Raw genomic sequence first — 11,936 nt, 5'->3', positions numbered from 1 at the left:
TAACATGTGCATCTTGACCAGACTGGAGCAATTCTCCTAAGCAAGGCTCTCTCCCTCGCTTATCCTCTGCTTTCAGTCCAGACCAGAGTTAGGTTATTTTACTTTGCTAACGATTCTGCCTCTTGCATTTGCTTATCCCAGGATCCTATTATAATTGATCAGGGTCATCTATTTAATGAAAGAAATTTGAAAGCATATTTTTATTTCCCCGCTCCTTGAATTGCTGGTGCCAGCTGAATACATAGGATGGATCTGCCAAATGGGCTTGTGGGTCTTGCTACCCTAGAGTGGGACAAGACCTTTAGAGAAACTGAGCGAAAGGAAAGAGAACAAAGCCTGAATAAAATGTCCCGATCTCGGGAAGAAAGATTCTCTACCAAGAGTCATCGTGCATGTTTAAAGGGAGTGAGGAAGAAGGAAAATGAACACAAGATATGCAAAATCAGTAACGTTCAACCTGTCAGTGGATTGCAGAATAGTTACTTACACCAGGTACACTTTGTTCATTGTACAAATTAAAAAAGGAAAAAAATAGTACCCCTTTCCCCAACCACACGTAGAAAAGCACTTAAAAGTTCAAAGGTAAAGCTTGGCACATTCCAAATACGAAATGATTCACTTGACATGCAGCAAAATATACAAGAAGTGATTATTTTTTTTCTTTTTTTTTTTAAACAAACTTAATTCAATTCATTATCTTTGCTTGGCACAATTGCAATTCATTTTAAAAAAATATTTGAAAAATACTGAAACTGACCTGAATTCAAGTATAACGGTTTCTTCAGCAGAAACATTATCAATGCAGTAAAACATCACACGGAATATATCGAAGCGTAACGCCTTCTGTTTTTTTGTTCCCCACCCCCACCCCCACAATTTTTTTCTATACAGTTTTAATGCCAACACAACTTACAACTGTATTTTAAAATTAATATTATTGCATTGTTTTTGCATATCTTGTGGAACAGAAAATGCAAAGAGTTACTGATTCCCCTTTCAAAAGCAGAGACAGTGGTTTGTTTTTGCATTCAAATGGCCCCAGATACAGATCTCCTGCAGCTCAAACCAGGATGTGGAGAACTGCATGCACTTACACACACATGCACGCGCACTCACACTCGCTCTGTATTGCTCCCACACTCACAGATATACTTAGCACTAAAAAGAACCCAAATCAATCACTCAAATGTGCAAGACTATATCAAGTGCATTGCCTACTATCTTTAAATTATAAAACAACAACAAAAAAAGGAGGTTTCAATTACTAGCAAATAAAATTACAAATTCTTGGTGTACATAATGGTTGGTAAAACTCGTCTATCGTTATACTTCTACCAAATTTCAATGGAGAAAAAACCCAGCTTAAATAATACAACATGATCAAACCAATTTAACATTTGCAAAGGTGAAAATAAACCAAAACAAAAAGGTAGGTGATTACAAAACATTGTAAACACTCCCTTCTCCCTCCAAAAAAAAAAAAAAAAAAAGAAAAGTCAAAATAAAAACCGCAACATGCTTTCAAGAAAATATCAAACTGCAAAAAAAGGAGAGATCTACACAAGCCCACCACCACCACCTCAGCAAGTGCGGGGCAGGTCGGCTCAGCCCCGCTGCAGAGCGTGCTCCCCGCTCTCCCACTGGCTGGCACGGCTGGCTGTCTGAGCTCTGACTGGTCGGCAGGAGACTGCCTGAGCTCGGATTGGTTGGCAGAGACCGCTGCCTGGGAGTCTCGGCAGGGTTGGGCGGCGTTGCCACCTGCCCCTTGGGCGGCCTCGGGCCTCTTCTGCTTCCTCCTCCCCTTCGCGGTACGGGAATCCACAGCAGAAGTGGTCCTCCTCTCCTTCCGAATCAAAGGGCCTTGGCTTTATGGAGACGGTGAGGCTCATACAGAATATGTGCAAAATGATTTTTACAAGCAAAGTTGAAAGACACCCGTTTGGCGCAGGGTCCTTTTGGCTAGGGCCATCCACAGGAAGCTGAGGTTCTCCTTCGCGCTCGGGAGGCAGTCGTTGTTCCTTGTGCAGGGACTGAAAAAAAGAGGGAGCTGGCTCTCCTCCTCTTCCTCCTCCTCCTCCTCACTCTTCCTTCATGGACACGTGCTGGGGTTATATCCGCTCCTGAAAAGCTTTCTTACACCACCCAACTCTGCGACTCGTCCCAACAGAAATGAATGAAGAACGCTGTTCCGGTTACTCCAGGTCACGAGAACAGTGAGGCACTTCTGAAACAAACCCATTAGGAACATTGAAACAAATAAAAAACCAGCATCGCTTCCAGCCCTGGCAACTACAGGCTGCTGATATAAATCCTGCTGTCCTCGAGCTCCTCCTGACTTTTTCTACAATCCGGGTTCTGCACCTCTTCCTCTTCCTCTCCTGCACTGTCCTGCCCTGGGTCCCTGCAGTTAACAAAAGGCAAGAGGTTGCCATTGGGGCTCTGCTTGCTGTTACCATTGAGAATGTTGTCTGCTGCATTTTCCATCTCTTCTATCGTCATGTCACAGGCGTCTGCGAGCTCCTGGGTTGTGACCTCAATGAACTTTGGATCTTGAGCAAACTGCATCAGTCCTTCCGAAATCAAGACCTTCAAAAGCAGGTAGGGAACCAGAGACAGAGACATATGTTAGTAAGCTGCATCATCAACCCTATTTCACCCCATCACAACCTTCTTCACCACTGCCTTTTCCCCAGCGGTCCTTCTCCCATTCATGCCGCTAACCCCTATTTGGAGATGGGCTCTCCTACTGTTGGCATCACGGGCAGCAAAGTATCTGTTGCCCTGCTCTTCCAAGGGCCGCATTTCTAGTTGGCCTTGACACTGCTCGTGTCCTTCGTGACTCTGCAGTCTTACCGCTTCGACTAGGCTGCCAGCGCTGCCGTGAAACTGCCTGCTGCTCCCTCCGGTCTGGCTCGGGACAGTGAGGGAGACCGGCCTGGCTCTCCTCGGGCTGCTGCAGCTGGTGTTGTCAGCATACCGAGAGCTGCAGTGTACTGACGGGAAGCTGCTGTTGAGCTTCTCACTGGACTCTACCCCATCGAGGCGCAGAGTCGGGATGGTCTGTTGCGGCCAGCCACGGCTGCAGGGTGTAGCGGGGGGCGTAGCACACAGCCGAGAGAACATGGTGGGGGAATGGCTTCGCTGGAGCAGGGGACTCAGGCCAGCCACTGCTAATGCCTGCGGACAGAAAAGAAACAAAACAAGTGAGAGCCTGCTCTTAGCAGCAGGGCTGGAAGGAGGAGGTTCTGGAGAAACTACCCGAGAAAGGCCTGGAGGGTCACGAGGCTTGTGAAAACAGCAGCCATCTGCTGGTACGGTTTGGATGTTTCCTGTGAACTAATTCTGAAAGCTTCCCTTTAAATGGTGTATCCTGTGCTAGCGCCAAGCACCGGACCGAAAATTCTCATGGCTGCAGTTCTTCAGCCTTGGAGCCACTGCACTGACAGGAGGGATGCAGCCCCACTCCCCACAGCCTTGCCAGAAACACCACCTCTTCTCCAGTGGGTGAGACAGCAATTCATTTTCCCACCACCCATACTGCTAGTTTTTACTGCCAATTGCTGTGTTTTCTCTAAGTATCTACTGTGGAACCTGAACAGATACCAGATGTGAATTTTAGATGTGTCTGCAGTTGGCAACAACTATAAACCCACCACTGGATTTTAAGGCATCTGCTGTTGGTGGAAGGATCAATAGCTGATGATTGTACTTTGAGCCTTCCTGTCCTTCCTGTAATCATGTACACAAACTCTGAGTCATCCAGCTTCCTTTTATAACACATTTCTCAAGAAGCGCCTTGTTGCATAGAGCTGATCTGATGCCTTATTTATGGTGACTGCTGCCTTGTTCCATAAGCGATGCTGCCAGAGTCATAAGCTCATCTCACAGAGTTCACTACTGCCTAGTACGAGCAAATAAATAAATGCATAGAAAATAGAAAAGCATGTGGACTGTGTTGCAGAGAATCCTCTTGTTCAGGCTGGGGTTAGTCTCAGCCAACTTCAGCTATCTGAAGGCTGTGTGTTTAGTGTAAGCTAACTGTGTAGAAAGATACCAGCAAGCCTCCTGCCTCTTTTGGATATCTGCCTAAAAACGCTGTCTGGAAGACAAGACTTAGACAAGACTTATACTTGCCCTTTGGAAATGCTTTTTCCCTCTGCTGGCCACAGTGAGACTGAACAGTTTAAACTAGAGTGGTTTAAAAGTGGTTTAAAAGAGTGGTTTAAACTAGACAGCTAAGTTTGAGGTATCTATAGTTAAGTGAAGCTTAGTCCATCTACCACTGAAATCCTTGGGAACAGAGAACCATGCTGTGTTGATGATTTCAGTGACAGATGAACAAAAGAATCAATTATTAGTCACCTACAAGCTTCACCAAGATTTTTCTCAGGAATTAGATGTTAGACTCCTACCAAATTTCAGTGAGGAAGCAAGCCCTTAAAAATTCATCTGTAAGTCACGGCCTGCAGGCTATGATGGTCTCAGCACATCCCTTAAACTGCTGGGGCTTCAAGGAGAGCCCTAGATCTGTCAGGCAGGACGACTGAACCAGTTTTTCAGCTTGTTGGCAGAAACATATACAAGATGTTTTATCCAAAATGTAAGGTACTGAGGAGGTTGAAAGATGCTCTTAGGGATTGCTTTGAGTTTCATCTGCATATATTTACATATCATGATGTATGAGTATTTCACAAGAATACCCCTTCAAGCATTCATGAGCAGCCGAATCCATTGCACTGCACTTTGCAGAGGCAACCTTTATGTTCTTGTTTTAAGCACTGCTGTAGGCTAACATTTTTGTTAACATATGAACACTGCTGGGTGTTGTCAGCTGGAGGCCAGATGCCTGTTTCAGGGTAACCCTTCAGTCTGGCTGAGTGACACTGGGGTGGGTAGAGCCCCATTGCTCTAGGTTTGGAGCTGCATGATGGGATGAGGAAGGGTGAAGTAGCTCCATCCTCTTTGTGCAGGTTGGAGGGAGGTGATTCTGCCAGCTGGGTGGGCTGAGGGAGTGGGAGGCACGTGTCCCCTCTGCCTGCCTGCTGTGGGAGGGCAGGAACTCTCAGAAGGGCTGTTGCTGCTGAGGGGAAGGTGGGAAGCTGTTTCCTGCCCACCCCTCCCAGCGCCAACACATTTTCTGATTGTCCCAGCCACAGCTGTAACTCTCTGCAGACCACTGCTTTCTGGAGCTTGATCCTTAAAGGATAACTGGCTGGGAGTGGAGGTGAGAAAAGCCAGGGAGCCTCAGGTGCACTTCATTTCTCATTCCTCTTGCCCCTGCTGCATAGCATTTTCTCCCCCTGTGGTAGCCTAACGAGGTGGTAAGGCTGTTCTGCTCTGCCCTGGGGAATCTCACAGAGCAGGATGCCTCACTTGCACAGCTGGCACTACCATCTGCACCTGTTTCTTTTATGGTGACAAGAAGTGGGCATCATCAAACTAAAAGACACAAATCTACTTTGGACTATGACAGCTGGCTAATCATCTAGGTACGTGCCTAAGCATACATTTGCTAGGCTGCTGAATGCAGTGACAAAGGGCTTAAGAAGCTGATTAATTACCTGTAATCAGTTTATGTTTTAAAATTATTAATTGCAGTTACTGGTTACCTTATGAAAGTAGACCCTGTACATTTTATTCATATGCATACTACCATCCAAATGAGATGTTCCTGTAACATTCTTCTGGGAATGATAAAAATCCTGAAGGCAGGAATGAGCATAATGGCAAATAAGGTGTCTAAAAGTTGGACCTTGGATATGGGTCAGAAACTATCCCAAACGGTTTTTAAAAAGTTGGTTGGCATACAGTGGGGGAGTGCTGCAGATGATAGCGTCTCAGTTACATTGCTGGGCCCTTTGTGGTTATTCATGCTTACCTGATGATGTACCAGATGAAAAGGCAGAACTGTCTTCTGTGAGACGTCTACGCCCTGGTTCTTCTGTCTTTTCAGGCACTCTAAGTGAAAAGACGCCCTTCGACCTGAAATAGCAATCACACACAACTGTGTCCATCACTCATACTATAGTACAGGTAATCTGATTTCAATTTCTTTTAGCGCAGTTCCATTGGAGATTCAGCAAAGACCTACATTTTAGGCTCTGTCCACTTTCCCTCAAAACCTTGCCCTTTCCAAAGCATTCGTATTTACAAAAACCAGTCAAGCATCATGGACCAACCAGCACACCTTCCAAGCGAGCTGCAAGATAAAATTCTGGATGATGATTTTTATTTTTCCTCTTTTAAAATACTGTCCTAGTAGTTACCATGCAGCTGATTTCCCTCCTAAGCAGTGGAAGTGTTGTCAAACCTCTCTGGTTCAGGTAAAGCCCTCAGCAGGACTGATGATGGCAGCTGAGGCTCTGGTGCTGTGCCTGGCTGTATACAAAGTGCAGGAGGGGACATCAGGCTGTTCAGGTGACATTGGCCTCCTGCTTTCATGTGATCTGTATCCCTTAGCTGCCAGACATACCACAGTTTATGATGCTGTGTCTATAACAAGGTCAAGTGGAAGTGAATTAATCAATGGGGTTGAATTCACTGGTGAGTGGAAGGCTGCTTATATAGATATGAAGCATTTTCAAAATTTGGAAAGAAGGGAAGAGAAAAAAAGCTTTTTTTCCCCTTGAAAAAAAAAAGATTTTAAGAGGAACTATTGAAACAGTTGCATTTTTTACTTGCTATAAAATTAAACTTTACTTCTGTAAATATGTGAGAGGTAGTCCCTATGCAGGAATTTAAAAGTACTGCCAAGTATGTTTGTGAACAAGTGCACAGGCTTTACTTCTGAAGAATGGCAAATAAATCCAGTATTAAAGATAGAGTGGCATGGCACACTAAAGTATTTTGTGGACTTCTTGATCCTGTTGACATTTTTCTAAAGAAGGAAAGAAAATTAGAATTCTGAAAATAGTAAGTATTTATAATATTGATTTCTTGAAAAAGGCCCTCTCAGGGATTGGAGAAAACATGTGCTATAACCCAGAGAATGAATGCTACAATACAGATTAAAAGTTATTCCTCTTTCTAGAGAAAAAAAAACCCTAGTAAAATGAGTATGACAGCACTGTATAAATATTCACTGGAATGTAGTTAATGAATTGTATCAAGGACTGAATGCAAATTTGGCCTTACAGATAGATATAGGAATTGCCATTGCCTAGTATTTAAAATTTTGAAATAAAGTAAACAGTTTTAAAATACTCAATTCTACAAGCATCCTGAAGGATTTGAGTGAAGTCTTAGTAGCCTCACCTTAAACATTACACTACTTAGTCTGTCACTTTTATTTTGTAAGAATATATTTTATATTCAGAATTCTTTTTAGTTTCTCCCCCAAATGTCCTTTTTCTCCACACCAGTACTCAAGAAAAAGGCTGAAAAATATCTACATGAAAGAGCTCTTTTTCTTCCAGAGTGTCACATTTGTCCTGATACTTTCATGAAATCTTGTGATTCATAGATTTCACCTGGCCATAGTGTGCATGTTCAAGCACTTGAAAATCTCCAGGTACAATTAGAGAAGAAAGCAAATTTTTATTGTATTAACCTAATCTGAAAGTCACTGTTTGACGTGTGGTGGACAAGAGAGACAACCTCTCCTTTCTCTCCATTGAATACACATAGAACAGAACACCATATACTCAAGGTTAGCCCATTTGGTGACTCCCTGGTGATTGTTTGCAGAGTCTACAGTGCTCTAATAAACTGCCCTAATTCACAGGTGGGCTTAATCAAACAGATCACATGGACTATCCAAACAGCCACGGATTTATCTACTGCCTGAGGATAAAGTCCATAGAGTCACGTGCGTGATCAGGATCATATGCATGCCGTGGGATTCCTGGTCTCACGAGCTAAATGCAGCAAACAGCAACACCCATGCCCACACACGCTGGGATTCCTCCAGCAAGATGTGAGAACTGAGTCGAGGCAGAGGAGAACACAGCCCACGTGTCACGCTGGGGTGTTACCTAGTGCTGAGGAGCACAGAAACCCTTTCTTCGGAGAGTGCCGGGTGTCCTCTCCTTTGTTGGTTTCTGGTGGAGTAAGTTGTCTGTTTTCATCATCTTGGTATGCAAGCCTGGAAAGGAGAACAGAGGGATTTTAGAAGAGCAACTGCTATTGGACAGAATAACCCCTTTTCCAGCAGGGAAGCCAGGAAGATCATGCTATCAAATGGATGCAGTAGTGAGCTAACTTTGAGCTGTAACTGGTCCAGGAGCAGTAAGACAGACCATAAGACAGAGAGTGCTCTAAAGATGTGATCTGGGAACATCAGATGGTAAAAGCGAATGGGGGTGGGGAGAGGGAGGCCCTGCAGGTACAGATGTCTCATTCAGAGGAGAAGGAAAATCCTAGTCAAAAGATATCCTTTTCAATGTTACGTCTCAGGGCCGAACTGCATTTTTTAAAAATTATTTTCCAATATTTGAGTTGTCTGACTAAAGTCTTCTGGCCTTATCCCATAAACTGAATTTTTTTGTAGAAAAATGTCACCTCTTCCCACTTCTCCCCCTTAATTAAAGAACCACCCAAACACCTTGACTAAAGCTGCAAAGCTCACATTTCAGTAGAGAGCAGACTTGGTTCACTACAGTACTCAATGTCTTCATTCAAATTTTCATCATAAGTCTCATCCTGAGACACTTCCTCTTGGCAAACAATTGCCAGCTGGCTGTCTCTGGAACTGGAGCTAATGAGCAAAAAAGACAAGTCAAGATATGGAGATGGTAAAGTCAACCTGTTATAAAGACAAGAATGACAGGCTCCATCTGTCTCAGTTTATTATAACGTTGAAGAGCTATCATAGAAAAATCAATGACAGAGCAGAGCTTTAGAGTTCACAAACACAAAGCAACAACCTTTGTCTGTGTCCTCTTTCAGAGGAAGAGTTTCTGAAATCAATACTGAACAATACTGTAAATGTATTATTGTCATTTGTGACTACATGTACTCTATAAATGTGCACATCGCACTGACCACATTTCCAAAGATACACCTTACTTCAGTAAGGTGTTTACTTACTGAAGTACTTACTGAAGTAAAATCTGAGATGGGCTCTTGGAAATACAGCTTTTTCCCCTCATTGCAAAAGCCTTGGTTATGAATTTCAGAGAAGCCTCCTAGACACTGACAGTAACCCTCTCAGTTCTGGGGTGTATGGTGCCTGCCTCCCAAATCCCTTACTCTGCATCATCTCTCCCCTCTGCTTCCTGTTCATGCTCTTGTTCCTTGCTGTCTTTTCCATCTTTGGTCCCTTTTTTCTCACTACTGACTGCAAAGTGTTTCTACTGAATTCAGTAGGATCTGTTCAAACCCTTAAGTGTGACAGCCCTTAATTCGCTGCTTGCCTCCTCCTTGTCCCTCTGTTTCACACCTCAGCCTTCATATTTCACTTAATTCTGAGTTTGTGTTTTCTGAGGAGTAAAGTAAAATCTGAAGGTAGTGTGAATCTTCAAGATACCAACATGGAGGTATTGGAGCCAATGTCAGTCTGTTACTAGCACGAGAGCAGTGTGGCAGGGTTTTTTTTCATCTTTCAGGGACTGGATAGGAAACATTATTTTATCATCTGATTTGAGCAAAAAGCACTAGGAGAAATGTGCATATGCACGGTATAGGACCGTCTGTAGGACAGTGCTGGAGTGACCTTCCCACTGAGATGGGAGGCAAGTAAAACTCGTAACGTGCAGAGGGGAGAAATCAGTACATGGCAGCTCCCCCCATTCAACAGTCTGTGTTTAGCCAAAACCATACAGATTTCTTCGTATGAACATGCCAGGGTGTACTTCGCTGTGCTGTGATCAAAGAGTGCCTAGATGTGTCAACCCAGCTAGAAACTCTAAAAAAAACCCAGATCTAGAAACCAACTAGAAACGGTCCATGCATCGCTACCTGCCTGTGGGCAGAAAAATCCTGAGTTGGGAGTATTTTCTGGAGATATCATGGTGACCATTATCCCTTTCTCAGCCCTACTGACACCAAAAAGAAGAGCTCATATTCAGCTTTAACGAGGATTTGGACTTTCAATGGGACAAACAATGGTTCTTACACCCAGAGAGCATTAGAGCATGAGGGAGAACACGTACCGTCCCAGTGTTTCGTAGTAATGCGTCCTAATTCAAGGAAGGTACCCAAGGAAGCAAGGAGAGAAAAGAATACCATGTTAGCAGTGTCACATCAGCACAAGTCAGCAAGGGGGAGGGCAGATTGTAACACATGTTGTGCAACTCATGTGGCCTCCCTCAGGAAGACACAATATAGAAAAAACACTGGATTCTGCACCCACTGAATTTCCTCTGTTTTATCATCCTATTCTGTCCTTTGCTGGGGCAGCATTTCTCCACCTTTCCACATTGCCCATTCTCTGCACTGAAAAAAAAATTTCCAGCTCCTTCCTGCTGTTACTGAAGTAGTTAAGAAAAAAAATCCCCCACTGATAAAAATGATACTAATTTTTTATTAGTCATCTGTGTGTAGATAGCCTGAAAGCTGTCCAAAGAGGGGATTTTCTTTGCTTTGCACAGTATTGCATTTCTGAAAACCTTGCTTCCCTCCTCACAGGACGCCTTTGGTGACCTAAGTAGGGATGTGACCCACTGAATGGAAAACCAGACTTCCACAAAGCTCCCTATTGGGCGCTTCAGAGGTGAATTGCAGTCCCTTTGTCTTTCAGTTAGCAGTTGATAAAACACCTCCTTGTGGTGAAGGAGGGATAAATAAGGCTCTTTTTTTGTTCCTACAAAGCTTTCTTCACCACAAAGCCCGAAGAAATGAAGTGTGTTGGTCAGTGACAATGCTGCTTCTTTGCAGTGGTCAACTGATGCATATCTGTTGCACCATGGGCTTTGGCACAAGTGGAGAACCAGAAGGCTCAATCCAGGCTGCAGGCTGGGTGATGTCTGGTGGGTGAGTTCAGCTAGGCAGCAGTGCTCTGGTGTTCGCATGCATGCTCCTCTCCTTGGTCCCTTGACCTACTCTCTGCTCTGTGGAGCTTACCTTTTGGAAGGTAGTTTCCAAGGAACTTCCTGCACACGTATGGTGGGTGACAAGGGGGTCCCATGGCCTTCCACTGTGCTGACAGTACTGGGGTAGCTGGGTGGGCTGGGGAAGCGGCACAGGGCGGTGTTGTTGGCATTGTTGATGTTGGCATTGGAGCCTGAAGATGAGTAGCTGCTGGGAGTGAATGTGGAGTCCACCAGCTTCTCATGAGATGGAGACTCAGTATCTCCCTGGTTGTTGCCAGACTTATTGATGTGCAGAGGGCGCTGGGTGGTGAATGTCTGGGGGAATGCACTCCTGCCATCACTTTGGTAATAGCTGACATGGTTTCCGAACAAGCCTCCAGCTCTCTGTCAGAGAAACAGAAATTATTTCCTCTTTGAGTGGGATGCGCGAGGGCCCTGGTGTTTCCTGCCTAGCTGGTTTTGAGAAAAAGAAATGTGAGGACCAAAGTGTGCCTGATGGTTCTGGTGCTCTCTCTGCCAGAGGATAGTGCATGGACTTCTCTGTCAGAGAGACTAGGCACATGCAGGCTGTGAAAGCTTTAGCTTTCAATGATATTTCAGAGGACTGGCCAGGTGCATAGGTGAGGCAAAGGTGTCTCTACACCTCCCACCAGTCCTGTGAGTGCAGGACTGGGTAGGGATGCAAGGACCAGGTAACTGCTCTCTGGTTTTCACAGTGCAGTTACAAAGCAATATTTAAACGTGACAAGGAATTTGAGAAGAACACCAGAAACTATTAATCACCTGGAGGAACAAATGAAGAAAGATTTAATGAGCTAGTTATGTACTGTTTAGATGATGAGTAATGAAAGGGACTGAGAGCATCTTTCTGTAAGAAAAGGAAGAAAATGCCAAAGGAGAGGAGATTTTACCAGAGAAGACAATTACAAGAAAGAGGAATGAAATAAGAAAGAGAAGATCTACGTA

General features: G+C 44.3%; 1 protein-coding gene across 1 annotated transcript in view; it reads right to left on the bottom strand.

The window, feature by feature from the left end:
* Positions 1–383: 383 nt before the first annotated feature.
* Positions 384–11,936, bottom strand: part of CACNA1C (calcium voltage-gated channel subunit alpha1 C) — a 488,452-nt gene continuing 476,899 nt past the window's right edge. The window contains exons 44-50 of the mRNA XM_064458535.1: positions 11,002–11,354; positions 10,092–10,118; positions 8,567–8,695; positions 7,974–8,083; positions 5,879–5,982; positions 2,854–3,177; positions 384–2,586 (exon numbers count right to left, since the gene is read on the bottom strand). Of these exons, the coding sequence (XP_064314605.1) occupies positions 2,290–2,586; positions 2,854–3,177; positions 5,879–5,982; positions 7,974–8,083; positions 8,567–8,695; positions 10,092–10,118; positions 11,002–11,354 (1,344 nt within the window). The 3' untranslated portion in view covers positions 384–2,289. The remainder of the gene's footprint in view (positions 2,587–2,853; positions 3,178–5,878; positions 5,983–7,973; positions 8,084–8,566; positions 8,696–10,091; positions 10,119–11,001; positions 11,355–11,936) is intronic.

The sequence above is a fragment of the Phalacrocorax carbo genome, chromosome 1, assembly GCF_963921805.1.
Source record: "Phalacrocorax carbo chromosome 1, bPhaCar2.1, whole genome shotgun sequence".
In the NCBI taxonomy this organism is placed as follows: Eukaryota; Metazoa; Chordata; class Aves; order Suliformes; family Phalacrocoracidae; genus Phalacrocorax; species Phalacrocorax carbo.
Note: the sequence above shows the minus strand (reverse complement) of the source record. Positions and strands in the feature narration are given on the sequence as shown.